General features: G+C 51.3%; 10 protein-coding genes and 1 non-coding gene across 11 annotated transcripts; 4 read left to right on the plus strand and 7 right to left on the minus strand.

Moving 5' to 3' along the window:
- Positions 1-460: 460 nt before the first annotated feature.
- On the plus strand, positions 461-1,986 carry BO83DRAFT_374645 (alpha/beta fold hydrolase). The gene is made up of 4 exons (XM_025530251.1): positions 461-1,044; positions 1,112-1,218; positions 1,283-1,383; positions 1,445-1,986. Exons 1-4 carry the CDS (start codon positions 716-718, stop codon positions 1,898-1,900), a joined length of 993 nt encoding a protein of 330 aa, XP_025392807.1. The 5' UTR covers positions 461-715; the 3' UTR covers positions 1,901-1,986.
- Positions 1,968-3,320, minus strand: BO83DRAFT_304028 (kinase-like protein; the record flags this gene model as incomplete). Its single annotated transcript, XM_025527212.1, has 2 exons — positions 1,968-2,737; positions 2,798-3,320. 2 exons carry the CDS (start codon positions 3,318-3,320, stop codon positions 1,968-1,970), a joined length of 1,293 nt encoding a protein of 430 aa, XP_025392808.1.
- A 697-nt stretch (positions 3,321-4,017) lies between these two features.
- Positions 4,018-4,410, minus strand: BO83DRAFT_422896 (EthD domain-containing protein; the record flags this gene model as incomplete). The annotated part of the gene is made up of 1 exon (XM_025535065.1): positions 4,018-4,410. One exon carries the CDS (start codon positions 4,408-4,410, stop codon positions 4,018-4,020), a length of 393 nt encoding a protein of 130 aa, XP_025392809.1.
- Positions 4,411-4,862: 452 nt separating this feature from the next.
- Positions 4,863-7,503, minus strand: BO83DRAFT_449714 (uncharacterized protein; the record flags this gene model as incomplete). Its single annotated transcript, XM_025536757.1, has 1 exon — positions 4,863-7,503. One exon carries the CDS (start codon positions 7,501-7,503, stop codon positions 4,915-4,917), a length of 2,589 nt encoding a protein of 862 aa, XP_025392810.1. The 3' UTR covers positions 4,863-4,914.
- A 1,210-nt stretch (positions 7,504-8,713) lies between these two features.
- BO83DRAFT_449716 (MFS transporter) lies at positions 8,714-10,278 on the minus strand (the record flags this gene model as incomplete). Its single annotated transcript, XM_025536758.1, has 2 exons — positions 8,714-9,928; positions 9,988-10,278. The coding sequence occupies 2 exons, from the start codon at positions 10,276-10,278 to the stop codon at positions 8,714-8,716; spliced, it is 1,506 nt and encodes a 501-aa protein (XP_025392811.1).
- A 1,713-nt stretch (positions 10,279-11,991) lies between these two features.
- Positions 11,992-12,082, plus strand: BO83DRAFT_t30. Its single transcript has one exon. It is a non-coding gene; the product is annotated as a tRNA-Pro (tRNA).
- An 84-nt stretch (positions 12,083-12,166) lies between these two features.
- On the minus strand, positions 12,167-14,426 carry BO83DRAFT_329699 (efflux pump antibiotic resistance protein). The gene is made up of 5 exons (XM_025528205.1): positions 14,074-14,426; positions 13,928-14,025; positions 13,525-13,872; positions 13,331-13,471; positions 12,167-13,276 (listed from the first exon to the last, which is right to left on the minus strand). The coding sequence occupies exons 1-5, from the start codon at positions 14,329-14,331 to the stop codon at positions 12,433-12,435; spliced, it is 1,689 nt and encodes a 562-aa protein (XP_025392812.1). The 5' UTR covers positions 14,332-14,426; the 3' UTR covers positions 12,167-12,432.
- Positions 14,427-16,738: 2,312 nt separating this feature from the next.
- BO83DRAFT_405135 (cytochrome P450) lies at positions 16,739-18,251 on the minus strand (the record flags this gene model as incomplete). Its single annotated transcript, XM_025533775.1, has 4 exons — positions 16,739-17,464; positions 17,501-17,709; positions 17,797-18,015; positions 18,044-18,251. 4 exons carry the CDS (start codon positions 18,249-18,251, stop codon positions 16,769-16,771), a joined length of 1,332 nt encoding a protein of 443 aa, XP_025392813.1. The 3' UTR covers positions 16,739-16,768.
- A 799-nt stretch (positions 18,252-19,050) lies between these two features.
- On the plus strand, positions 19,051-20,622 carry BO83DRAFT_304035 (CRAL-TRIO domain-containing protein; the record flags this gene model as incomplete). The annotated part of the gene is made up of 4 exons (XM_025527213.1): positions 19,051-19,782; positions 19,852-19,893; positions 19,945-20,044; positions 20,096-20,622. 4 exons carry the CDS (start codon positions 19,051-19,053, stop codon positions 20,620-20,622), a joined length of 1,401 nt encoding a protein of 466 aa, XP_025392814.1.
- Positions 20,623-21,874: 1,252 nt separating this feature from the next.
- Positions 21,875-23,768, plus strand: BO83DRAFT_84150 (FAD-dependent oxidoreductase). The gene is made up of 2 exons (XM_025537646.1): positions 21,875-22,349; positions 22,410-23,768. Exons 1-2 carry the CDS (start codon positions 22,025-22,027, stop codon positions 23,570-23,572), a joined length of 1,488 nt encoding a protein of 495 aa, XP_025392815.1. The 5' UTR covers positions 21,875-22,024; the 3' UTR covers positions 23,573-23,768.
- Positions 23,719-25,135, minus strand: BO83DRAFT_352675 (alpha-hydroxy acid oxidase). Its single transcript, XM_025529003.1, has 3 exons — positions 24,962-25,135; positions 24,021-24,907; positions 23,719-23,949 (listed from the first exon to the last, which is right to left on the minus strand). The coding sequence occupies exons 1-3, from the start codon at positions 25,044-25,046 to the stop codon at positions 23,797-23,799; spliced, it is 1,125 nt and encodes a 374-aa protein (XP_025392816.1). The 5' UTR covers positions 25,047-25,135; the 3' UTR covers positions 23,719-23,796.
- Positions 25,136-26,921: the final 1,786 nt, after the last annotated feature.

The raw sequence follows: 26,921 nt of genomic DNA on the forward strand, positions 1-26,921 counted from the left end.
TGAGAACTGCGTCCCACATTACCTACCCGTAGTGGTTCTATCAAGTAAAGCTTATAAACGATGCGCAATCTTTGACTCCAAGACTCAGATCTCTTATCTTCTACCAATCGGTCGAGCGGTTAACTCCAATGCATGACGGGCGAACTTACTCCTAAAGCGCACTAAAGAGCGGGTTCCGACAGGTGTCAACACAGGGTTGAACGACTAGCTCAGACATGGAGCTATACTATGAATCGAAAAACGAAGACTGTTAATAGGGGAGGACCCTGAAGATCTTTATAGTTCAGAGGTAAATGAATCACCAAAATGTAATGTTATGTAAAGTTCACTAATCGAAAATACAGACCCTCAATCATGAGAGCCTCGGCAGAGTGGAGGCCACTAACTAATTCAATTAACCCAAGCTTGGCAGCCAAATAAATAAATGCCCCTCCGTGAACCACCAACCCATAATCATTTAGTTTAAACTCTACTACTTCTTTGATCATAAGGTGTCCCCAATTATCCCCATCTCACTACGTATTGCCAACAAAGCCAAGGTCCACTGTGATAGGGTGGTTCGTCAATCCCAGCTGCTTACGCTGACACTCACGAGCATCCAACAAGGCTGAAAGCTACCCCTCCAGACTCCCATATATTTACCCCAATCTCACCCACACTTCAGCTTTTTTGTCAATTGCAACTACCACCGGTGACCTTCTCCCTCGAAACAAAAATGGCATCCACCGTCTACCCCGACCTAGCCAAAAAAGCTACTCTCTCCGACGGCACCACCTACGGCTACGTCCACGTCCCCGCCACGGACGGAAAACCCACCTTCCTATTCCTCCACGGCTACCCCTCTACCAGCTACGACTGGCGACACCAGATCGCATTCCTGCAGAAGGGCGGATACGGTGTAATTGCGCCCGATCTGTTGGGGTATGGCGATACCGACAAGCCGACGGACCTGAAAGCGTATCGTATGAAGGTGATGAGCCAGCATTTAATTGAGATTCTGGATCGCGAGAATGTCGCTCGGGCGGTGCTGGTCGCGCATGATTGGTATGATACCTGTCCTTTCAATATACATGTCAATTGCACATGAATGAATACTAACAGGGTTTCAAAGGGGCGTCGGTCTCGCCTCCCGCGTGGCTTATTACTATCCCCAGCGATTTTATGGGTTCGTGAGCATTGCGGTCGCGTATAATGCCCCTGGACCGAAGTTCGATCTTGGTATTCATCCTATCTTATTCCCAATATGACTATCGAGGATAGATAAAAATTCTGACAGTGATAGACGGTCTCCTCAAACACACCGAATCCCTCTTCGGATACCCCGTCTTCGGGTACTGGCTCTGGCACAATACCGATGAAGCAGCTGATGAGATGGCGGCTCATGTACATTTCATCCACACTCCTCTCTAGATTCAGGTCTATATACTAACGAACGAATCTACAGCCCGAATCCGCTTTCAGCCTCATCTACCCGCAAGACCCTGCGATGTGGAAAACCGATCTCGCTCCCATCGGCAAAGCAGCCGAATGGGTCCGCTCGGGCAAAACCACCCCTCTCCCGTCCTGGCTCACCCAGGAAGACTACGATATTCATCATCGTGTCTTCTCGGAGGGTGGATACGCCGGTCCGCTGTCGTGGTATAAGGCTGCGATTCGCGGCATCAATACCGAAGATGAAGCGGACATTGAGGGTGGAGTGGGGAAATGTACTGTGAAGAATCTGTATATTGCTGCGAAGCAGGACTATGTTTGTCGGGTGGAGGTGGGGTCGCATATGACGACTACGAATGTGGTGGATTCGAGGATCGAGGTGGTGGATGCGGGTCATTGGGTACAGTTAGAGAAGCCGGATGTTGTGAATGAGTTGTTGGTTGGGTTTGCGGAGGAGGTTACGAAGTAATTTACTTCAACTTCTTATCGGGGGTAGTAGGTTCGGTAGTGTATCTATCTATTTATCTATCTATCAATCATGTACATGCTTGCAAACTACGTTCATAATCGGGCATCACCCACTTAGATACCCATTCCGACTGCAACACCTCTTCAATGGTCAGTCTCTCTTCCGGTTTAAATCTGAACATCCCCCGCATCAGCTGCAAAATAGCAGCAGTCTCATCATCACCAGAATCCCCTACTCCACCCCGCCGTCGATACTCCCGCACTCCCTGCTCAAATGCGAGGTCCAAAACAGGCCATACCTCGCGGCCTTCCACTGGACGCCCATCTTCGCCAAAGAAATAGCTCCGCTCCTCCCATGCACTATACCACGCCTGCGGCATAGGCCCAAGAACATCAATCTGCTGAGACGTGACTTCATCCTCTGGTGCCTCGGTGCTGAAAATAGCCTTCATGCCCAGAATCTCCCACACAGCAGTAGCTAAGCTCCAAACGTCTGCAGGGTATGAAAGAGGCGCCTGGGGCTCAAACAGAGCCTCGGGTGGGCAGTAAGGCACAGGGGTGTGGCAATACTCTCCAGAGCGAGGGGAGGAGACGGGGGAAAACGCCTCTCCGAAATCGCTCAAAAGAACCTGGGCGTCTTGCAATGTGAATTCCTCGGCTTTTTTTCCGAGGTAAAGAGGTAACACTGCCTTCGGTGGAACATGGGGTGGAAGCGAACCTCCATTGCGCTGTGTGATTGACACCGTCTCAGGCTTCCCATATTGTTCGTAAAATTCCTCAATAGAGAGACTGTCGAAGCTTGCTGGTAGCTTCACCAAGATGTTACGAAGATGGATATCTTGTTTTTATCAGCATCGACTTGAAGAACTGGATCAAAGCGATAAAACTCTGAGCTTACCTCCGTGAACATAGCCTTGCGAGTGCATATAAGCGACAGCTAGTATAAGGCCCCCCGATAACGCACGCGCAACGTCAAGGGGGAAAAGACGGCTGAAAGAGACTTCTCTGAGGTTGCATCGTGCGGGTGTCGTCGTATAGCATGGATGCGTCCCGTTGGGACCAGTCACCTCGAATTCATCTAATGGTACTGGGATGGAGTCAAGGCCCGCGCGAACAGACGATGGCACTGAAGCGGGCGCCGAAAGAGCCCGCAAAATCTTAGTTTCATGCGGAAGGGAATTCGCTATGCCCACTTTGACAGCGACGTAGCGCTCCAAGTGGGTGTCGCGGGCGAGCCAAACGGTCGAGTATCCCCCGTACCCGAGCTTGTCGACGATGCGATATCGGTCACGTAGTAAATCCCCTAACATGACAGGATGGTAGCCTCCGGGTCTATATTTCTCGAGAGACTCGGCCCCGTCAATCCAATTATACTTGGCGTATGGCTCGCTTGCTGATATGTCACCGCCTGACGTCGTCATACTTGAATAGTGGGAGCTGAATTTTGAGTTATATTGAAGCCGTTGATAATGCATGAGAAGTGGGTGACACCGTGAGGTTAAGGGCTGAGGTGCTTTGGATGGTGAGAGAAAGGATGGGCAGGTTGACTTTATCCCCTTGGCGTTTAATCTGGTCACTGTGGAGAGATCTTTGTCTGGTTCTGACTGGTTCAAGTTGTATTTGGGGAGTCGGTATTGGAGGTGGGGATTATTTGTGCACGAGGCAGTGTGACGACGCGTGAAGGGAATGGGTGTAGGACGTTTGACGCGATGGATGGGGAGTTGGTGGCGTAGTAGAGGCCATTGTGGGAGTCTTGGTATTACTTGATAGATGCGTAGCATTGAATACCGCGTCGTGATGGATGGTGGGGGGGGGGATGGTGTTGAAGTGGTTGTCGGTTGTTGTTATGTATGGAGCAGTGATGCGGCAGATCTACAAGGGGTCGTCGTCGTTCCTTGTGTCACCTGTCACTCCGTGGACATAGAATGGCCAATTAGTAGGTAATAGTAGATGTGATAGGCAATAAATCTTCTATTACAATATGCAAGTCTCACACATACTCAATAACGTCCAATTGATTTGCCTCGATTCCTAAAAGTGCAAAATCAACCCCACATCATCCCCATCTCTGTAGAGTTGATCATCATGAACATCAACCAAAAAAATCAAACATTGAAATCACCTCTTCGTCTCCCTCACCTCCCCCAACACCACAATCCCCAACTTCCCCCGATCAGACCATCCATGCTCATCCTCCTGAATTGCTCTCGCAATCTCTGGCTCTCCCACTTTCGCCTGAAACCGCTCGAATGCAGCCTTATCCTCGAATGTCAATTCCGCTATCACGTCGAATGAGAAATCACTCTGTTGTCCGAGTAGCACGGTGGTAGGATATGTTCCCTCTGAAGACGGAGCAGTAGGACGATCAATATAGATCCGTCGATGGGAGAGGGGGAAATCAGGACCCGTAAGACGCTTGACTAGTTCGATGTGCGCTTCTAGACGGGATTTGAATGTGGAGGGAGAGGTTTCTGAAAGGCGAGTTGCCTTGAGGAGGATCTTGAATGGCATCTTGATTTTCTTTCTGTGTTCCTTGGCTTTATTGCTTGGACTGGTTCGGATTCTTGGTTTGGGGTGTGAAACTGGGTTGGTGACGGGGGGATTGATGGGTTGATGGGTCGGTGGGTGGGGATTTCCCCTTCTCCATGTAAGGGGCATGGACAATACGTAGTCCGTTGCTTGGCGGGTTGTTACATTTTACGCTGACTACATAGCAGGATAATAGTATATATACAAGTATGAAATTCCTGTCTAAAGGTACTGCAGTTAATGCACATAAAGAAAGTACTTAAAGTATAGGTCACAGTTGGACAATAAGATAAGCAAGTGAGGGTAGGAAAGCATAAGCAAGATTTGTGAATGAATGTAAGAAGTTAAAATAGCAAGAGAGTGTGTGAAGCATCGTGCAGAAACAAGAGAGTGTGTGTGGGCATCGTACAGAAAAGGGAGGGTGGGTCAAAGATTGGCAGCAAGGCTCAGCTCATGCTCGAGTTCGAGAAATTAGTAGCAGCCCCGCTAATAAGCAGGTGTCGCTTTAGGCATGACAATCATGGTGGACGGGGTATAGGCAGGAACTCCTGGTGTGCGAGAAGGCGTCGCTGCACTAGAGGCGCAGGAGCTAGACGTCTGGCTGGATGACCACAGCGCATTATCCGCCACACCACCATACCAAATCTGCCACACAGGTTTGTTGCAGGCGTTCTCATTGTACTGGAATAGCCAGTTACTTTCACCGTCCGTGCCAGTGGGCGTGTAGTAGTACTCAGCCGGCTCAGAAGACAGCCCAAGAATTTGGTTGACTGTTGATGCGATGCGCGAGATTTGAGACACGTACTTTGCGCCTTGTCCGGTGGCAGCTACAGGCGTGCCAATGTAGATCTGAGTGCCAGGGTCGGGGTACGCAGCGGTGCCAGTGAGCTGTGGCAGCTTGAGGTTCACGTCGTTCGTCAGGTAGCTGATAATGTTGGTCTGGAATGATTGCTCGTTGAAGGCGACAGTGCCGTTCTGGCTCGACACAAATCCCGGGGATTCCCACAGGTGCGCCTCGTACACAGCGTACTTGGAGACAACGTAGAGAACAGTGCATCCGCGAACATTAGCCTGGGAAAGGCTGCTTGTACCGCTGCCAAAAACGACGAATGTAGATGTCGTTACGCCGCTAGTGCTCTTGACAAGGGGCTGTGCGGTCTGCATCTGGGTGGACATCCAGGCGAGAAAGCTGGAGGCCCTTTGAGCGAGCCCTCTGCTGAATAGACCGGACCGTCTGAATGACGTGCCTGAGGTATCGGTTGTGTCAGTTGACAGGCATTCAGTGCATTGGGGGCTGCACAGTTCCGAGACAGCTGCGCTTGAGCTGGCAGCTGGAGACGCGGAGGATGAAGTGGCAGGCGAGGTAGTGGTAGCTGAGCCATCATCAGAGTCACCAGAATCATCTCCGGTATCGTTGCCGGAATCTTCACCGGAATCTTCACCGGAATTGTCACCAGAATCGTCGCCAGTGTCATCGCCGGTGTCATCCCCAGAGTCATCGCCAGACTCATCACCAGTGTCATCTCCGGTGTCATCTCCGGTGTCATCGCCGGTGTCATCACCAGTATCATCGCCAGTATCATCTCCGGTGTCATCGCCGGTGTCGTCGCCAGTATCATCTCCGGTGTCATCGCTGGTGTCATCGCTGGTGTCATCACCAGTATCATCGCCAGTATCGTCTCCAGTGTCATCGCCAGTATCATCGCCAGTATCATCGCCAGTATCATCGCCAGTATCATCGCCAGTATCATCGCCAGTATCATCGCCAGTATCATCGCCAGTATCATCGCCAGTATCGTCTCCAGTGTCATCACCAGAGTCATCGCCCGACTCGTCACCAGTGTCATCACCAGTATCATCTCCGTCATCGCCAGTGTCATCACCAGAATCGTCGCCGGTATCTTCCCCAGAGTCATCGCCAGTTTCCTCTCCGTCATCCCCATCATCACCCGAGCCATCATCAGTCGGCTGGGCAGCTTCAGAGCTAACCGGTGTAGCACTTGTGGAAGTTGCAACGCCCGAAGAAATGATTGGCTTAGATGATGACACAGTATGAGATGAAGTCTCAACGGCACTGCTACTGGTTATGTGCGCAGATCCCGAGGTTATGGTGTGGGATGCAGTGTGGGACGCAGAGTGCGATGCAGAGTGCGATTCAGGGGTGGAGGTCGGGTGCTCAGACCCTGTGCTTGTATGGTGGTGTGCAGCGCTGGAGGACAATTGATGAAATTCAGTGCTCGTCGTATGCGTGTGGCTGCCGCTAGTAGACGACCCTGGGCTTGTGGTATGACTGTGAGTTGAAGTGCCTGCAGCAGACCCCTCCGAGACTGTCCGTGTTGATGTCCCTGGAGTTGGGGTTTGCACAAACTGGCCTCCCGATGCAGAGGTCTCATAAGCCGCACTACTCGAGGTGCTGTGGCCCTCGGGTGTCTTGGTGCTCGTAGTGTGAGTAGGTGTGGCCTTGGTCGATGTTGAGGTACTGTGGCTCTCGGGTGTCTTGGTGCTGGTCGTATGCGTAGGAGTGGCCTTCGTCGACGTCGAGGTACTTTGATCCTCAGGTGTCTTGGTGCTGGTCGTATGAGTAGGTGTAGCCTCTGTCGAAGTCGAGGTGCTATGTACCTCTGGTGTCTTGGTACTCGTGGAAGTAGAAGTATCCTTGGTTGAGGTTGAGGTACTGTGAGACTCGGGAGACTTGGTGCTTGTTGTGTGAGTAGACGTATCCTTGGTCGAGGTCGAAGTAGAAGTCTTGGATTTTGTGCTCGTCGTGTGAGTGGTCGTGTCCTTGGTCGAAGTAGAAGTCTTTGTCTTGGACTTTTTGCTCGTCTTACTCGACTTCTTGCTTGTCTTCTTTTTCTTCTTTCTAGCCACCAGCCGAGGGTGCTCGTCTTCATCCACCTCATGCTCAATGGCGGCAGAATCCGACTCAGCCAGCCAAGCTCCTGCTACCGGAGCAGGAGTGATACTAGGGTTAGAGGCTACTATATCGGTAGTAGGTAAATCAGCTCCCCAGGAGCTGGAAACCAGGCTGCCGGCCCACAGGGCCAGCAACAGCGTCCTCCTCAGTGTCGCAGGCATTTTCTGTGTTCACGATGCTTGGGAGACGGAAGTGGGATTGGTGGGTAAAGGCAATCTTATATGATCGCCCTGATAACATAGCCGCATACGATTCAGCCGTAGCATGTTGAAACAGCTTTTTCTAGGGTCTTCGGCCCCATGCGTTGAATCTCTAGCTCATAAGTGACCGATAGATCTATGGACTGATTCGGAGAGACTATCGAACCCAATGAGTTATGGCCAACAGTGGGTCAACGGTCCTTCATATGGGGCGAAAACTGTTGCTCATTTGGTCTTGGTAGTGTTGGGTCGGATGAACTGGCTGCAATTGACATCTCTCGTTCGAACTGGCTAGATTTTATGGGCTTGTCATGCTGCGTTGCCCGGTGCTCGATTTTCTACAGGTATCCTGTCTTGCAGAGCAGTACAGACGTGGACCAGTGTATCTTCAAGGTTGGTAAATCCGGTGGAAACAGCTATTGTAAGTCACAAAGCAACCAAGGCAGAATAGAATTTGAACTAACGAACTATTTGTGCAGCAATTGCGGCTGTAGTATGGGTCATTTCATCCAGAGACTAACAAGACTCATGGGGCACCTCCAGCTAACTCAAAGTGTTCTTTGCCCCTGGCGATCATTTTTGAACTAAGAGGATTTGGCCCCATGGCCCCAAAGTGTGCTGGAAAGATCAGGTGTTTGCTTCCTGTTTGCTTACTGTTTGCCTGGGGATAACATTTTCAACCAGCCTTAGAATCGCCCCCACGTCAGCGACAAACACTGCCACACTAACATCAACCAGACATCCTCTTTTCCCTTCTCCCCTCTTCTTCATCAAGCTTTCATCTACAATAGGTACTTCGAATAACGGGAATATCAAATGGATAACCGAGAATTCGGCGTTAGTGGCCTTCACTAAGGTGAACTCCTCTCCTGAGCTCGACAAGCGAAGAGCCTGAAAGTCTCGAAGAAATGATTACCCGACGTGCTCAGCCTGACAGTGCAACTACTTGTGATACAGAGAGCCGGTTTAGCCGATGTTGGCTCTCGAGTTTCAGACCTGTCCTTCCATCTGAATCAATGACAGGACTAGTATGCTTGTGTCAGCCCCCGACGCTCATGCAAACATGCTACATGCTATCTCGTACTAGCTAATCAAACAACCAAGTGCCCTTGTGTTAGATTAGGTGATATCTCTCAGTGACTAACATAACCGTCCTAGAGACGACTTCCTGTCAATGTCGCTGTCTGCGCCAGTCGTAACCCCAAATCCAGACCACTACCATCGCTGGCACGCACACAAAACACATGAAACCAATTACAGTAAAAGCCCATCCATTACCGATGGCGTCAATTAGAGGAAGGATTGCAGCAGCTGCACCAGCTCCGAGCCAGCATCGTGTGAGATTCATGGCAGCTGTTGCCATCGCCGGACTCTCGGGATAGATATCTACCATCAACGCACTCAAGGTATTCATTACTGCTGCCGAAGTATACCCAATGAGAAGAAGTAGAACGAGTGGACCTGCAAGATTGGTCTCGTAGTGCAATACCCAGCCATACGCAATCATGCTCAATGCTTCACCGATTGCCTGCGGCAAGACGACTTCAGCACGGGGGCGTTCGATGGCGAATTTGTCCAAGTCAGGTCGGTGATTGCTGGAAATGTCAATGCCTTGGCTGTGTGCGTGCCGTTGGTAGTTCCAGTCCGTTATTTTTCCTTGTGTATATGCAGCAATCAGATTGCCCACGCCAAGGGGAAGATAGCACAGACCAATCTGCACCTCATTGAAGCCGTATATGCGGCTGAACTGCGAGGTGATGGTACCTGTGACAGCAAAATAGCCTGCTATAGCTACACCATTTCCCAGAAGGATGAGAAAAACGTCTTTGTGGAAAATAATGGTGAGAGCCTTGAGCGGGTTGGGGAAACTAAGATGAATGCACGCCGAGGAATGAGCCTCAGCCCGTTGACGTCGAGAACAGAGCTGAAGCCCCGACAAGTTCCATATTGGGGGGGATCGTGAGCCATTGCCGACAACCTTACGGGCAGTTTCGGGAAGAAAAATCACTAGCACGATGACGAAAGCACCTGCAAGGATTGCCAGCAACCAGAATATGAAGGGCCAGCCTAGGAACTGCGTCAAAAGCCCCCCGATTATAGGCCCTACCGACGGGCCAATGATGAAGCCGGCCGACACATATCCAATGTACTCGCCGCGCTCGGCGGTAGTGACGACGTCAGCAACAATAGCATTAGCGAGCGCAATAGTGCTGCTACCGCCAGCACTCTGGAGACACCTCAGAATGAGCAGCGCGGCGTAGTTGCGCTGCAGGGCGAGCCCGATGTTGGCGGCGATATACGCGATGAAGCAAAGGATGTAAGCTGGCCGCCGCCCTGCATTGTCAGCAAGCCCGCCAAAGAAAGTGGGCGCGAGACCTTGGAAGATCTATGTTATCGAGGTAAGCACTTCCTCTCATCTTTCAAATGCTTTACATGTTCACCTACCATATATGTTGACAAGGTAAGGTTTATCAAGGTGTCGCTCACGTGAAACTGGTCGGCAATAGTGTCAGTTGCGGGCAAGTAGATGTTTGCCGACAAGGAGGAGAAAACACTGGCCACTGAAGCTATCAGGACAATCAATGCTCTTTTTCGACGAGAGAAGGTCGAGTAAACCTCAGTTTCAACGGGAGCTAGATCCGGATCTTCTACTGGTGACTCTGTATCCGACGGCATCCTTTCTGCTTTGGTATCCGGGCCATCACAGTACTCCTCTTTCGATTTCTTGGTAGCCATGATATGTGTGCTCTATGTTGCACCGAAATAATTCACCAGGCTAGAACTCAACCGCCGCGAGATCAGGTGAAACGAGGAATAACAAATAGCGCGATGAACCCTATTAATCGTTCATGCGTGTTGGAGGGCTCTGACTTATGCCTGCAGTGAAATCATTCAAAGACAAGGCTGATCAGTATCTGCATGGTCGATCACATCATCAGATCCCGGACCTTGTCTGGTCCAATAGCGCATGCCTTGTTCCCAAGCTACCACGGGAAATCGTGCATAGCTAATGATGCTCGTCCTCGGACGTGGAAAGCATCAGTCCCGCGGAGAGATGGCAGAACGTCCCATAAGGGCTACTCGATTTTTCTGTCAGTGTCAGTATCATACCAAGCAATCTCAGCTTTTCAGCTATGCTTTCGGCCGCTGAATCTCCTACCTCGTTTCTTATCAGGTGGTATGCAAGGTGTGTATCCCTGCGATACCTGCAGCCTGCCGGTTCCTTTACTCCTATCAGCCCCTTCCCACACAGGGTCTCTCAGGAATTCTTCGTTCCCCCGGATGTTCACATCTAACATGAATCAAATTATCGATGATTTCATCACTACACACAGCTGACACTCCCTCCACCTCTTCAGGGCCATGTTATCGAACCCATCCATCATCCCTCATTTTACCTTTTCCGGCCCAGCAACGTCATCCTTCTCTACCAAGTGGACGGATTACATCGGAAGCTTATCTCAAGTCAGCTGAATTTCTTGTAGCGTTGCTGTGTTGAGCTGAGATGCGTGTCCTCCGATGGACTGTTCTTGTTGGTGGTACGAGACCCCCATAAGCGTGCGGGACGGGAAACTCTTGTCCGGAGATTTTACGGTCAACCTGTTGCTTATATTTATTGGCACTAGAACCTTGGACTATTGATTGGCGTCCACACGGTGAGCTGCTCTTCTGTTACTTTGGGTCAATTCAACTGCATTTGGACGATGGGGAAATTTTCACGAATAGATATATTCGATAGTGATGTCTAACTGGAGTAAATGTTGCGGAGTCATATAATCTATATAACTATGATGAGAAAGGTGCGGAATGGGTAGCTGACATATTTGTCATTATATATTGTAGTGCGTTGCACCCGCTGAGAAGTCGAGGTTCAATTGCTAGCTTTAAGTGTTGAACGAGTATCCTGTAGACAAACGATCTATTGCTAGCTAATCAGAGCAGGCTGGGAAAACAAATCGACGTTTCACGAAACCTGGAGTCGTGAGAAAGAACTCGTTAAAAAAGAAACTTGTTGCTTCAATAATTGTATAGCAATACTTCCACTGAATCTATTGTACTAGAGATAACTATTACCATCCCAGCAAGAGCTGAACTAAAAAGTAGTGGTAGTAGTTTGAGCACATGTGTGTGGCGGATACCGACTGCTGTAAGTATATACCGGCTAATGTCCGTTTCAATCTGAACAGAAAGATAAAAATGGAAAGAAAGAAAGAAAGCATATTCAAGCGGTAGTAGTACCATCATCCTCCATTATGAAAAAATTACACCTTCTTCGAACCAGTTTTTCCTCAGATACACTATCATCACATTTGTTCCCTTATACTAATAATGCACACTGCCATTAAACATCACCCATAACCCCCAGCTTCAGAAAACCTCCCGCTTGAACCACCCCTTCAACTTACCCCTAGTACATATAACAAAATATTAGCACGATTAATATATCAAGCCCGGGTGGTCTAGTGGTATGATTCTCGCTTAGGGATACAAACCCAAGCATATCTGCGAGAGGTCCCGCGTTCGATCCGCGGCTCGGGCCTTGAATCTTCTTTTTGATTTTTTCTTTTTCCTTTCATTCTTTCTATCTTTACTTACTTCCTTCCCTTTCCCACCTGCATGTATCATTTGATAGTTTAAGAAATTCTTTGCTTGTTCTTCTTATGACTCAATCACTATAATCTGTTGTTGCTGGCTGGCTGTTTATTTTTCAATCAATTCAATGCTAGTCGTGCCCGTGAACAGATAAAGCAACGATCCGGTGAGCGATCTCTAGCAGTTGGAATGGTTTGTTCTATCTACGTCATGTCTACCAGCACGCCTCATCAAACGCGAGGGCAAACTCTAAAATCCACCCGATCTACAACAGATGGTGGTGGCATTACTCGACGTTCACGCCCGCTCTACGGCAGCAGGCCACTGCGCACCAGTAGCTGCCGCCTCTCCTGTCAGTTCAAGGGCATCAGCATCAGTTCCATCCGCAGCGCGATCTTCCTCGTTCCAACCCTCGCGATCGTCCTTTACCATCCGCACAAAGCAGACATCCAGCAGTAAAGCCACTGCGCTAATCCCTACCCCAAAATACAAAGCAGCCCGGTATCCCATTATTCGACCGGAGTGTTTCGCGATCTGGTCCTCGATGGTAGCCGCAAAGCCGAGGCCGAGACTAACGCCGTAGAGGTTCAATGCGCCGATCAGCGAGCCTGCAATGCCTTGCTGGTGTCGGCGGACGGAGTTGCTGGCGATGATTTGCGCAGCGGTGTAGACGAAGTCTGGACAGAATGAGAAGAGTACGATGGAGGGGAAGACCTGCGCCCAGTAGGTTTGATGCACTGGGACGGTGGCCATTAATACGTTGGAGATCAGGATGGTTATGGTGCCGATGGCTAGGATCCATTGCGCTGCGAATCGAGGGACGAGCCATGCGGCAAGGGAGGCTGCGCCTGTGGCACAGATTACGAAGGGGGTCCAGCCGACAGCGAAGTGCAGGGGGGACCAGTGCCAGACGTCTTGGAGCCAGAGGACTTGGTACCAGATTAAGGTGCCGACGGCCATGTAGTTGAGGAGGACGACGAGGAGTAGTGTGAGGATTGACGGGGCTTTGAAGATCTCAAGAGGCATGATAGGGTATTCTGTGCCGCTTTTCTCCCAGAGGAGGAAGGCCCCGAAGAGGATGACGGAGGTGATTAGGAGGGCAATTTCGTAGGGCGTGGACCATCCTACGCTGGGTGCTTGACTGTGGTAGAGTATTAGTATGTATATGTCTCCTCGCAAGTGGATATCGGCTTACTTCCAGACAAAGTTGAACAGGATCAGGGAACTTGTTCCCAATGCGGATCCTATCCAATCGATCTTTCCGTGTCTGTCGAGGAGAGCCTCTCGTGAACTCAATGCCCACAACGGGATAAATGTGGCAATGCCAATGCCAGCTCTATGATTCGGCCTCGTTAGTTATATCCCACGTAACAGGGTGCTACCACCTACATGAAGACAAAGAACCATTTCCATTCTGTACCCTCTATAAATGCGCCCAGGAACAACGCCCCGAAATAGCCCCCGGTTGGTGCCGATGCCGCAAAGAAGCCCAAACTAAGATTGCGCATGCGTCCCGGAGGATTGGTGCTTGCAACCATAGCTACTGCATTAGGCATGATGAAGGCGCCCCCTAGACCTGCGAGCGCCCGCATGGCAACGAATGCATAGAAGTTATTGCAGAAAGCGCTGATCAATGTGCAAAGACTAAGCCATGCTCCGCCCGCAAGCAAAAGCTCTCGATGGCCGTAGACGTCTCCCAATCGCCCGCTCATCAGAACGAAGGTCCCTTGTGTCATTCTTCATAGAGTTAGTGTAACCAAGATGGTATCTTGTTGCCGCAGCTGCTACTAACGCATAACTTGCGCCAACCCATGTGGCAGAGCTTTCCTGACCACCCAAGGACTCCCCTAGCAGAGTTCCACCCGCGATTCCAGCAAAACTCACAGTCATCTGGCAGACTTTAGCATTGGAAGATCTATGAATGGATGGATACGATACCTGCACAAGGTTGGCCAGGAGCAAAAGCACGGTGATGGCCAACCGACGGGATTGAGTGATTTGAACTGAAGGCGCCCGGTCAAAAACTGCCTGGCCCGCCGTGGGCGCCACGCTCTGCTGGAGAGGGCCATTGAGCGGGTCTTGAGTGTCGTCTGCAGGAGTTTGGGGAAAAGAATGAAGAGGTGACGGGACTGCTGGATGCGACAACGACGGCGCAGGAGTTGTAATCTCGTAGTGAAGGGCCTGCACTAAAGACATGATGATGGTAGAACAATTGTCAGTGAGACCAATTTGGTGGGCATTACCAGCCTGGAGGATGAGGTTAAAATAACTCGATCCGCATTATTAATTGCTGGTCCATTTGGTGTCAGGACAGGATTGCATCCGGGTTTAGGCTGAGGGCGGAAAATGCCGAAGCAGCACAAAGAGGGGCATGGACGAGCTATCAACTTCATCATTGAGTCACTCACCAGCATAGGGAAGATTAACCAGATAGGGTTATGATAGCCGCCGGAGACCTGGTTCCCGAACCTTTATTATCTTGGCTCTCCCACTCTTTGCAATGCCGGACACGTTGCAGCTGGGGATTGAGCATCGAATGCGACTCCCGATGCATGACCAGAAGAGTTTTCCGGAGTGCAGGGGTATGGCCTGCAAGATAGCTCGTGTGCACCAGCACATGCATCAAAGGGCAAGGTTCTAGACCCGGAAAGTCCACAGTGGAAGTTGAATCCCGGATTTAGCGTCATTTCTCAATACCGATAACGAGGTGAAAAGGCCTTCAATCGACTGCAGAATACTTCGTACTTCATCTTTAAGGCATGACCTCTCCGGAGAAATGTATGACTCAGTCACTAACATCATGCAGTATGCATCGAGAATAGGTAAAGTTGATTCGCATGATAAGTGCCGGTGTGACAGATATTTGTTGTTGAATACCTGCTGAAGTGAACCGCAAAACCAATAATAAGTAGAGGAAAGACTCCGCCACTCCTCTGCAAGCGCGACTTAGTCTTGGTCAGTTGTCATCTTCTGTTATGCAGTTTGAAGTTCTCTCAATGTGTGTTTGGATGCAGCATGTCCCATGATTTTTAAGTTAGTCCATTTCGAGCGATATACATATAAATTAGGTGTTCTGACATGTTACAACTGACGTCTAACAACAAGGTACCGGGGAGATATTGACATGAATCTTCTGTGTATGCTTGCATTCATTGTCTTGTCGTATGCCCAGGACGAGCTATGCTGGAAAAGGAAGGTCAATGTGTGGCTTTATAATCATTCCTGCGTCGTTCTGTATGAAGCAGTGAACAGGGACAGATTCCCGTCATTTCCCTCCCTCTTTCGACTATTGTATTTCCCATCTAATCTTAAAATGCACCAGGCAGCATGTGTTCCCGGAACAGTGCTAGCACTTCGGGACAACCAAGCCACGAGGCATACCAATCAGGCGTACGTCCTTGGTTATCGCTGGCTTTAATGTCCGCCCCGGCTGCAAGGAGGACTTTGGCAACGCCTGCATGACCATGCTGCGCAGCACAAGACAGAGGCGTTCGGTACCCACTCCTTAGGTGATCGGGATTTGTACCTTTTAGCAGAAAGTAATTCGTCATATCCTCTAGTCCCATATTAGCAGCCTCGGCCATGGCGTCCGCAAAGTGGCGCTTCACCCTAGGGTTATATTCAACCAGCATCTCGACTATTGATTGGTGGTTACGCCAGGCCGCACACACTAGGGGCGGACTATCCCATGTCTCGAGTCCAATCACCGGGTTTGCACCGTGGTCGAGCAGTAAGCGGGTACCTTCATCGTCTCCAGTCCGAATAGCATTGACAAGGGCTGTCTCAAGTTGTTGGCGATGTATATAGTTGACATGGGCACCATTGCGGAGCAGCATCTTCATGATGTCGACCTGTTTGCTACGTGCAGCGGCACACAATGCCCTTCCAAGACTATCAACCTCGGCAGTAAGTGGTAGGTCCTTCACATGGGAGATTAGGCATTCAGCCACAGCTAGTCTTCCAGTAGTCGTGGCTATCTCTAGGGGCGTGTGATCAAGCTTCGTGGGAAGAGTAGGATTTGCGCCCCTTTCGAGTAACATTCGGACGACAGGCAAGTGCCCTTCACGGATAGCGATTATGAGCGGTGTTTCTCCATGAACGCCAGCGGGATAATCTATATCTGTTCCTAGATCCAAGAGAGCATGGATGATGTTTACGTGGCCATATTTGGCGGCTGTAGAGATAGGATGTGAATCCGTAGTAGTGATCCGAGTGTTTGCTGGAAGCTTCGCTCCAAAGGCTAGTAGCCTCAGGAGGGTTTGTAGCTGTCCTTTGCTAGCAGCCCAATGAAGAAGGGCTTCGCCCATGTTCCGCACCGCGCATCGATATAGACATGGGTTGACCCAGCGATATAGACATTGGCTGGTCTGAGCGAAGCAGTTGAGGTCGGTTTCGCTTTTCAGGTGCCCCGCGATTATTGGGACCAACTCAGGTGGCAGGTAAACGAGTGGCATCGCGATAAGGGATGAATGTATCAGAAATAGCCACAGCAAATTATGAAGAGGTCAAAATGACTCTTACGACGGGATTGAAGAGAGAATCCATATATGGATGTGAGAGTAGAAATCTGCACCCCATGATGGCATCCGCAGCTCCCGGTGAGGCTGTTTCCCGATTGGGTCGAGAATTGAATTTACATGCAAACCTTGTTGCTCCGACTCTCCCTAATCGGCCAATGGATGTCGATCGCATGGCCTTGGACTTCTCCATTGAAGCAGCCGTTTACTATAATCTTCTCCTCGCATGTACTGGCACCTTCAAGGACACCAGTCTTCACAATGGCAGCAACAGCTTCGTACAATTCCTGTAGCGCCAGATTCCTCCGAATGCACGACCGCGATCCCAGACCGAAGGGAAAGTAACACAGCTCGCGCGTTGCGCAGTCAGTCTCATCAGCTAACCATCGCTCGGGACTGAACGCAAAAGAATTAGGAAACACATCGGGGTCATGATGGAAGACGTATATTGATGCCCCGACCGAGATCCTACCTGGAAGATACACGCCATCTATGTGACATCCGCCGTCAGGCACAGCCCTGATCAGAGGCGCAGGATTGGTCATAGCGAGCCGCAGGCCTTCAGTAATTACGCTTCGCAAATACGGAAGGCTTTGCAGGTCAGGTGAGCTCGATATGCCTACTTCTTGGTGAAGGCGCTTGCGGACGAGTGCATGGCGGACAAGATGGAACAAGATGGTCGCCAGCGTCTGACCGGTTGAGCTGGTCCCAGCAAATAGTGACCCTTCACAGATACCAATGACCTCGTCCTCTGTCACTCCAGCCGTGCGAAGACGACCGCGGTAAGTGTGTGCTGGGGTAGTGGGTTCCGTCTTTTCCCCAACGATTGATCTTGCGTATTAATCAACCCGACGCATTGAAGCCCCCCAGAGACGATCCTGAATGGCGAGATGGAGAGACAACATCCTCGAAAACAGCCAAGTTGGGAACATGGAATAATACCCAAAAGCTGCGATAACCTGCAGCCAGGCACTCTCCGAGAATTTCGTTGGTGGTGAGCGAGAATTCAAGTTGACGGCCTCGTTTAGCGCTCCGTACGACTTATCGAACATATAGCCTGTCATCACGTCCATCGAGAGTCGCAAGGCCAAATCGAGGATGTCGACACGGTATTATGCAGACTTCACAGCGCGATCTTTCTCACTGGCCAAGCGAGCGATGAATTGCTGGATATATTGCTGGACATTCTGTGCCCCTGCTGCTTCTCGTATCCTAACAGGCGCAAATAATGACAGGACAGCTTTAGCGCGCTTATCGCGGTAGGCTTTGTCAATAGCGGAATATATGGTGGGCTGCCCGTTGACATCGAAGTTACGATACCGACCATCTTTCATGAAGCCCGCATTAGCCACGTAGTTAGAAGCTAAGGCATGGGGGTCGGAGATGGAGACCTGATTCGGGGCGATGGCAATAAGCAAGGGTCTGTGGTTCAGTACCGAGCAAGACGATGATCCACTGGGGGATGGACGAGATGCAAAAAATCCAAGGTCCAGGAACATGGGCTAGACGATGGACGGTGAGACGATAGATTGCCACCGTGATGAGGCCGATGCAGAGGAGGGTCGAGGCATCAGCTGCAAGAGTTACACCGAGCAGCATCATGATAAGCCCAACATTCCTACCGAAGCACTACCAGGCAATCGACCGAGGCAGTTTTCGTTATGAGGGATTGACCAGTGTGCCATTTGCCATTTGATTCGTTGTCTCAGAAAGCGTTGATCTGAGCGTTGCCGATCTGCGTCGCAAGAATGACGAGCGGTGAGGGGTTGCAGGGTGGGAAGTAACCTTCTCAACAACTCTCCTTCTCCCTTGCAACGTCTGCTCCATCGCCATGCATGAGACTGTAACTCTCGATCACCTCTAATTCTAAGAAAAGCAATATTTATTTCCGAAGAATGAGAATGGCGATTGGAGTGGGAAATAATTAAGGTACCGCCCTGGTCCATGGTCCTGAGTTATATGAACCTCCCAAAAGTCGAGAGAGAGGCTAACAAGTGATTTGAATGCCAGTGGAAGCCGCGCCGGCCAATCCCCACCCAGGACCTTGCTGCTATTAATGGCCAGGGCATCACATTTCATCATTGCAATAGCCTGAAAGGGGAGGGGGATGCCCATCAAACACGAACCAACCGATAAATGAGAACCTTTCCCCGCAGTCCGAGCGGACGATCGGCGACGATCCCCTAGCAAGAACCACGGGTCGGCCAGCGAAACCCCTGAGGCGCCTGCAAGTCGCTATCGAGATCCGAGGTTTCTCGTTTGTCTCAAAGACGGGCAGTTTCATATGCAACTGGCCGGGCTGTAGTCGCCTGGCAAGCACGATGCTACATAAGCAGATCGTAACCCACCGAACCATTTGAAACTCCACGACTGCATTCTACACTCAGTTTCACCCATTATGACTACCAACGGCATCCAACCCGGCCACGTCGGCAATCTGACTCAGGATCAAGAGGCTAAACTACAACAGCTTTGGACCATTGTCCTTACTCTGCTAGACGTGAAGTCCCTCCAGGGTGGAGATGCCTCGGCACAGACCCAACCCGACCAGCGTCCAAGCACGTCGCTCTCCCGAGCTGACACCGTCGTCTCCGCTCATGGCCAAACGGCTTTCACAGAAGACTTGTCCCAAGTCCTCCGGGAGAATGGTATGAGCAACCCTGACATCAAGTCCGTCCGGGAGTCGCTGAGCAACACCTCGATCGACGAACTCCGCTCGGGTCTGTTGTATACTGCCAAACATGACTCCCCCGACGTCCTTCTGCTTCGCTTCCTGCGCGCTCGCAAGTGGGACGTCGGCAAGGCCTTCGGTATGATGTTGAGGGCGCTTGTCTGGCGCAAGGATCAGCATGTCGACGATAAGGTGATCGCGAACCCCGAACTCGCGGCACTAGTCACGTCTCAGAACACGGTGGATACGCACGCAGCCAAGGAGTGCAAGGACTTCTTGGACCAAATGCGTATGGGGAAGTGCTATATGCACGGGACCGATCGGGATGGCCGGCCTGTTCTCGTGGTGCGCGTTCGCTTCCATCAACCCTCGAAGCAGAGCGAGGCAGTGATCAATCGGTTCATCCTGCATACGATCGAGACAGCCCGATTATTGCTGGCGCCTCCCCAGGAGACAGTGGTATGTCTATCCAGCTTTTGATTCCATGACCTCCCATATATTGTACCAGGCTAATCATCCATGTGGCAGACCATCATCTTTGATATGACTGGCTTTGGCCTTTCCAACATGGTAAGTTGCTCTGCGATCAAGGGTATCTGCACGGGAACTGACCATGACCAGGAATATGCCCCGGTGAAATTCATCATCGAATGTTTTCAGGAGAACTACCCCGAATCGCTTGGATACATGCTCATTCACAATGCCCCCTGGGTCTTCTCTGGTATGTTTGCAGGTTTAGTCTTCTTACTTGGTCCTCTCTAACGCAAGACAGGAATCTGGAAGATTATCAAGGGGTGGATGGACCCGGTGATTGTGTCGAAAGTGAACTTTACCAACAAGGTGTCCGATCTGGAGAAATTTATTGCCCCGGAGCAGATTGTGAAAGAGCTGAAGGGCAAGGAAGACTGGACCTATGAATATGTCGAGCCGGTGGCCGGTGAGAACGAGCTGATGGCGGATACGGAAACCCGCGACCGCATCTACGCCGAGCGGTTGAAAATTGGCGAGGAGTTGCTGCTGCGGACCTCGGAATGGGTCTCCACCAGCCAGCGAAAGGACGCGGCCGCTACCACAACGGCCCGAGAGCAACGGAGCGAGACGATCGAGTCGCTGCGCCAGAACTACTGGCAGCTGGATCCGTATGTGCGCGGGCGCACATTCTTGGACCGGACAGGAGTAGTCAAGCCGGGCGGCAAGATTGACTTCTATCCGAGCCCAGATCTGGAGCCCGCCACGGCTAAGATGTTGGAAGTGGAGCATTTTGAGCGAGCTCAGGTGAAGGTGGTCGATTTGCAATGATGGTTGGGCGATCGGGATTTGGCTGTTTACTTTGTAGATTCATGGCGTCACATTCGGGAGTAATGCTCTTATGATATAGTGGGTTTATTGTAGTTACCTGAATTGAATATTTTCTTAGCGTATGTGCAAGATCCGACCCATATGAGTAATATGTTCAGAGGTAAATCGTCAGTATCTTCGTCAAGGGGATGGTGTACAGCAGAAGTCTCCCCCTTGGCGGCTTACCCCAATAGAGACTCCCGACCGTATAATCGCGATCCACGGGATTCGAGATTCCCACGTGCTGAGTTACCACCCAATTCAATCTTATCCAAACTAATCACTGCTGCGACTACGGATAGTCTCCTATTGCTCTTCGACTCCAATGCTCTCTCATCTCTCCCATGCTCCTACAAGATTCGGGATATGCTCAGAGACAATTATGGCTCAGCTGCAGCGCAATTTAGCCCCATGCCGCGGAATCCGCTCCCTTGATCCATCATCTTCTCTCTGGCCCGCCCCTTTCCCACTCCCCTGCAAGCTTTAGTTGGCGCCCACTATCGGCGCCACCACTAGCCTCGGGGTCTCGCGGACGATCGATCCGGACATCACTGGCACTGACCAGCACTATCTTCTCTCAGTCTTACAGCCCAAAGCGCGACTGCAATCTAGTCTATCTTCCTCTCTTGCAGATGCCTTGCGCACTGATGTCAAATAATCTGGCATCTCGTTCCCCGCATTGGTTCCTGAAGATTCAGTTCACGCGCATCCCTCCTGACGTGATTGATGTGCCTAAATCTCTCCCCTGGCTATCACCTGCCTATAACGGCCTAGTTGTCAGCACTTGGTCCGGGTGATGCGTCTGCTAAGTGGCTCGCGGGCTAGTATTGCTGCATCTCTGTACGAAGCCATGAGTTTAGACTCTACGGGTAGTGGCCCCAGCTGCTCAGTCGGGTTGAGTTTTCTCCTCCTCTGGTCATCCCCCTCTGGTACCGTCTCGTCTGATTGGCAGAAAGGCATTTGAAATTGATCGGGCTCTGCATCTGTGCAGCTGAGATGCGTCCCTCTTCCGATCACAACCATCCTCAACCAAGGGTATCCCTGGCCCCGATTGATAGCCATGTATAATCTTCGACTAGTTCACTTGTTCAGCTGAGGGAGGGGGTTACGTCCATGTATTACGGTGGCTTCGGAGGTTATTCTTGTCGACCCGTCTGATTGGGTCTACCTTTCAGGCACTCGTCCGCGCATCCATGCTCCATTGGCATGATGAAGCCCCCGCCTGACATTCCTCTCTGCCGGACCCTCCTGACCTTCCCAGTTCGATCCATATTTAATTCTGCTACCCCATGGCGCACGCATTGCAGTCCGTCACTAGAGCGTTGCGGCCCTCCCAAACTAGCCCAAGGCGCATCCTCGTGGAATGCTGTCCACAATGGTCTTCTCCTTCCTTCGTGTTCTTTCCTCCCTCCTCCTAGTCCTGCAACTGTCGACAGCAGCCTCGACATCCACTCTTCGTCAATGCCTTCTCACCGCGGTGCAGAATGACCCGACCCTCGTCGCCGTTGATGGCGACCTTCTCTATCAGACTCTCGCCGTCCAGGTCTACAACCTGAACTGGCCCGTCACGCCAGCAGCCGTGGCCTTCCCCAAATCCACTCAGCAAGTGTCCTCGATCGTCAATTGCGCTGCATCGCTGGGCTACAAAGTCCAGGCCAAGAGTGGTGGCCATAGCTATGGCAATTATGGTACCAATTCACTCCCCTCGCTCGTCAGCCACTCACCGTACTAACCTCACCCCATCCTAGGCCTTGGCGGCACAAATGGCGCGATCAGCATCAACCTTAAGAACATGAAATCCTTCTCCATGAACTACACCAACTACCAAGCCACCGTAGGCGCCGGCATGCTCAACGGCGAACTCGACGACTACCTTCACAACGCCGGCGGACGGGCCATCGCACACGGCACCTCCCCACAGATCGGCGTCGGAGGGCACGCAACAATCGGTGGACTGGGCCCCGCGGCGCGTCAATACGGCATGGAACTCGACCACGTCCTGGAAGCCGAAGTCGTCCTCGCCAATGGCACCGTCGTGCGCGCCTCCTCTACCCAGAACTCAGACCTGCTATTCGCCATCAAAGGCGCCGGCGCCAGCTTCGGCGTCGTCACCGAGTTCGTCTTCCGCACCGAACCCGAACCAGGCTCCGCAGTCCAATATTCCTTCACCTTCGGACTCGGAAGCACCTCATCGCGCGCCGACCTATTCAAAAAATGGCAGAGCTTCATCTCCCAACCAGACCTCACCCGCAAATTCGCCAGCATCTGCACCATCCTTGACCACGTTCTCGTCATCTCCGGCACCTTCTTCGGCACCAAGGCCGAATACGACGCTCTCGGTCTGGAAGACCAATTCCCCGGCCACACCAACTCCACCGTCATCGTCTTCACCGACTGGTTGGGCCTCGTAGCCCAATGGGCCGAGCAGTCCATCCTCGACCTAACGGGCGGTATTCCCGCGGACTTCTACTCCCGCTGTCTCTCCTTCACCGAGAAGACCCCCATCCCGTCCACCGGCGTCGACCAACTCTTCGAGTACCTCGACAGCGCAGACACCGGGGCGTTGCTCTGGTTCGTCATCTTCGATCTCGAAGGCGGCGCCATAAATGACGTCCCCATGGACGCAACGGGCTATGCCCACCGCGACACGCTGTTCTGGCTGCAGTCGTACGCCATCACGCTGGGGTCCGTATCCCAGACGACGTATGACTTTCTGGACCATGTCAACGAGATCATTCGTAATAATACCCCCGGTCTGGGTAATGGGGTGTACCCCGGTTACGTGGATCCCCGGCTTGAGAACGCCCGCGAGGCGTACTGGGGGTCGAATTTGCCGAGGTTGATGCAGATCAAGTCGTTGTATGATCCGTCGGATTTGTTCCATAACCCGCAGGGTGTGTTGCCTGCGTGATTGTGAGTCCAAGATCATTGGATATGGTTTTTGGCTAGTATATAGGCTTTGATTCTTGGATAACTTATTCAGTATGTAATTGGTTCATCTTTGAAGTTGTTAATCAGTCTCCGCTCCGTCTAATTCTTCGATATCATAGTATATGTCTTATAGTATTTCGCATCATGATTTAACCGCGTACTGTCTACTTATTCTATCGTGTCTATGCCGTAACTACATCGTACCTACAACTTCGCAGCTGGTCCATCCGTCCGAAGAACCGCCAATGCGGCGGGCGTGACATCCGCCAAGGTACGACACCCCGTCAATTGCATGCAGCGTTTGAATTCTTCGTAGAGAATATCCAGCACGCGAGAGACACCGTTCTCCCCGTCATACTGTTGCCAGGTAGTTAGCATACTGCCACTCTCCCTTGCTTTCGTCTGGGTAAGTAACGGGAACAACATACAGCTAACCCCCAAATCGTCGGCCTCCCGATCCAGCAACACTCAGCCCCCAATGCCAATGCTTTGAAGATATCTGTTCCTGTCCGGATACCCCCGTCGATGTGTACGCGTATCTTCCCTGCTGCGGCTTCTAAGCATTCCGGCAGTGCGTCGATGGTTGGCACGACCTCGTCTAATTGTCTTCCGCCGTGGTTGCTCACGATTACCCCATCACAGCCGTATTCTCTGGCAAGGAGGACGTCTTCGGCTGTCAGGACGCCTTTGATCCAGATTTGCATCTTCGTGACGGACCGCAACCATGGGATCTCTTTGGCCCAGCTGTGTGCGTCTGAGTTTGTTGCGACGAAGCCTGCGTCGTGTGTGACCTGTTGCAGTTTCTCGGAGGTTACGCCCATCATGGGCCAGGAGAGGCCCTCGGGTGTGCGGAAGTCGTTGCGGGTTTCGTTGTAGCGGTATCCCAGGACGGGACTGTCGGCTGTGAGGAAGATGGCTTTGCAGCCTGATGCTTCGGCGCGACGGATGATTTGGGTTTGCAGGGCGCGGTCGCGCAAGGTGTATAGTTGCATGGTGTGTGTTGCTGAAGGGTTGAGTTGTTGGCCTGCTTGAACGACTTCTTCGACTGGGTATGTGCTGAATGAGGACACGGCCATGGGGATGTTGCGGCGGGCACTTGCTCGGCTGCTGGCTAGTTCACCTTGTGGGTGTGCCATTGCTTGGATGCCGGTTGGGGAGAGGCCGAGTGGGAAGTCAAAGGTTTGGTTGAAGAGGTTGAGTCGTAGGTCTAGTTGGGAGACATCGACGAGGACTCGTGGACGCAGTCGGTATTTCTTGTAGGCGGTTGAGTTCTCCGTTACGGTGATTTGGGTGGTTGAGCCGGAGTTGTAGAATTCTGTGGCTCTGTTAGTGGGTTGTAGGGTCTGAATAGATAGTAGTGATTGCGGACCTCGCGCTTTAAGAGGGAGTTTCTTCGATCCGGCGTTCTTGATGTCCTCGATGCTGAGCATCAATTCGGGCATGGAGGGAGCCATGGTGGATGTCGCTGGGTTAGAAAAAGTTAAATCGGTCGGAGAAGGATGGTAATTGAAGAATTGAGTCGAAGATGGATTGGGGGAGGTGTTACCCCTCGTTCATGCAGGTGGATCGTGTCTTATCGAGGGCGAGCGGGGATACAATGCCGAGTGACTTGTCTCTGCATCTGCAGGTTGCTAATCAGCCATTGGTGGCCGTGCTTCGTACCGCCATTTGTTCGCGTCGCCGATCCCCATTCACAAGTATCACTAGTAGTAATAGCTTACTGTGCAATTGACCAATCGTGTAAAGGATGTGTAGGAGTCACGGTACTTTGTCGGGAGCCCTTGGTAGATGGGAATGACAAAGTGGGTTATCGCGATCGCTGCAGAGATGTGGTCGCAGGCCTTGTAATTCCCAATGCAATCCTCATGGTGGTCACAATTTGCAGTCCAAATCGACTGTTCCTTATAAAATGAATCCGACTTTTATAGCAATTTGAATGCGGTCCTCCAGCGTTCGGGTGCACCGTCGTGGCACAGATCTGTTCTCTCGTCTTATATATGAGGAATAATGCGCGATACGACGGATCAAGTACCTAGACAGACACATATGGTTAGTCTCCTTGATGTCTGGGATAAATGATCAAGTAAAGAACGGACCCACTGATAGCTCGCGATGATTGGGACAAACTAAGTAGATTGCAGTAGTGTGGAGGAGCCGGATATCGGCGTGTAGGAATCATCGGTCGGGCCTGGATGAGTTGGTGGGAACCAAGGAAGAACAGAAACAGCTGCGTTGACAGTGCCAATAATGGAAAGACATAAGTACTGGAATAGTATCAAGAGGAGTGGATATAGGAACGTGCTCATTGTCAGGGTGGAAAGGCAACTACCTGTTGTGGAGTGATGATCAAGAGATGAACTACTCTTCGAAGGGTATGGCAGTAAAGAAAGTGGCATATAAAGACCAAGGCTTCAAGATGCACTCACTGATCAATAAGAAACTGGCAAATCCCAATGAGGCTCCATGTCTTCTATACTAGTTGACGATAGGTGTTGATCACTAATAGGTGTGTTGGAAGGCTCCTAGTAAAGGCAGCATGTTGGATGGGACGGAGTGATTTGAATAGCTTCAAATTAGCCGACTCAGGAAAAAGATTACAATAAGTATACATGCGTGGTGGTGCGGAAGGGCAGGTACCGTACGGGAGGGAGAAGGGGAGTGGGAGGGTAAGTACAGGATGAGAAGAACCGATGGGGATGGCTTCATGCAAGACGAATTGGGTTGATTGCGGCATAATCACGCTGATGCGGTAAACGAAGACAAGACAGAATGGCTAGTAGCATTGGTAGTAAGTACTAAAATAGCCTACTGGCACTATCATCTAGATTCTCCTCTACCACAGAGGAGTAGCCTCCTAGTAAGTAGGACATTTGTATAGCCTCACGCAATCCTCGAAGGAACAAAACACCAAAGCAACAACAAAAGTAAAAAAAAGGTGCCGGTTAACCCAGTTACTTTCCCTTCAATTAACCTGGTCTTCGTGCTTAGTATCGAGTTGTAGCCGGTGGGCCCTACACTCTTAGACGCACACATTGAAGACTGCTTCAGGAACTGGCCTCGATATCACGCCGGTAGGGGCCGGGACTGGGATTCGAACGTGTGCCACTGTGTTCCCTGCAACCTTTACGGGAGGTAGTAACAGCCTTCTCTTAGGGCGACACTGGGCGGCTCATCAGCGTACCTTGAAGTCCTCCGGCCATTCGACCATCGGGTTCACTGGGTTAGTGGGGCTTCTCTCTTATCAAACATAAGGGAGCGTTGTAAGGATCTGAGGCTCCTGATTGGCTGACGGTGTATGCAGAGGCAAGAGCAGCTGGAGGGGGGCTAAA

Source organism: Aspergillus eucalypticola, assembly GCF_003184535.1.
Source record: "Aspergillus eucalypticola CBS 122712 chromosome Unknown BO83scaffold_2, whole genome shotgun sequence".
Taxonomy (NCBI): Eukaryota; Fungi; Ascomycota; class Eurotiomycetes; order Eurotiales; family Aspergillaceae; genus Aspergillus; species Aspergillus eucalypticola.

Bases quoted from the DNA above. Each gene is read 5' to 3' on its own strand.
- BO83DRAFT_329699 (XM_025528205.1), bottom strand. From the start codon at position 14,331: ATGTCTTTAGTGCAGGCCCTTCACTACGAGATTACAACTCCTGCGCCG. The intron at 13,873-13,927 runs GTTAGTAGCAGC...AACTCTATGAAG, and splicing joins TGGGTTGGCGCAAGTTATGC to AATGACACAAGGGACCTTCG. The intron at 13,472-13,524 runs GTAGGTGGTAGC...GCCGAATCATAG, and splicing joins AAATGGTTCTTTGTCTTCAT to AGCTGGCATTGGCATTGCCA.
- BO83DRAFT_352675 (XM_025529003.1), bottom strand. From the start codon at position 25,046: ATGGCTCCCTCCATGCCCGAATTGATGCTCAGCATCGAGGACATCAAG. The intron at 24,908-24,961 runs GTCCGCAATCAC...ACAGAGCCACAG, and splicing joins ACTCCCTCTTAAAGCGCGAG to AATTCTACAACTCCGGCTCA. The intron at 23,950-24,020 runs GTATGTTGTTCC...ACCTGGCAACAG, and splicing joins CGACGATTTGGGGGTTAGCT to TATGACGGGGAGAACGGTGT.
- BO83DRAFT_84150 (XM_025537646.1), top strand. From the start codon at position 22,025: ATGCTGTCCACAATGGTCTTCTCCTTCCTTCGTGTTCTTTCCTCCCTC. The intron at 22,350-22,409 runs GTACCAATTCAC...ACCCCATCCTAG, and splicing joins CCATAGCTATGGCAATTATG to GCCTTGGCGGCACAAATGGC.
- BO83DRAFT_374645 (XM_025530251.1), top strand. From the start codon at position 716: ATGGCATCCACCGTCTACCCCGACCTAGCCAAAAAAGCTACTCTCTCC. The intron at 1,045-1,111 runs GTATGATACCTG...AGGGTTTCAAAG, and splicing joins GTGCTGGTCGCGCATGATTG to GGGCGTCGGTCTCGCCTCCC. The intron at 1,384-1,444 runs GTACATTTCATC...ACGAATCTACAG, and splicing joins CTGATGAGATGGCGGCTCAT to CCCGAATCCGCTTTCAGCCT.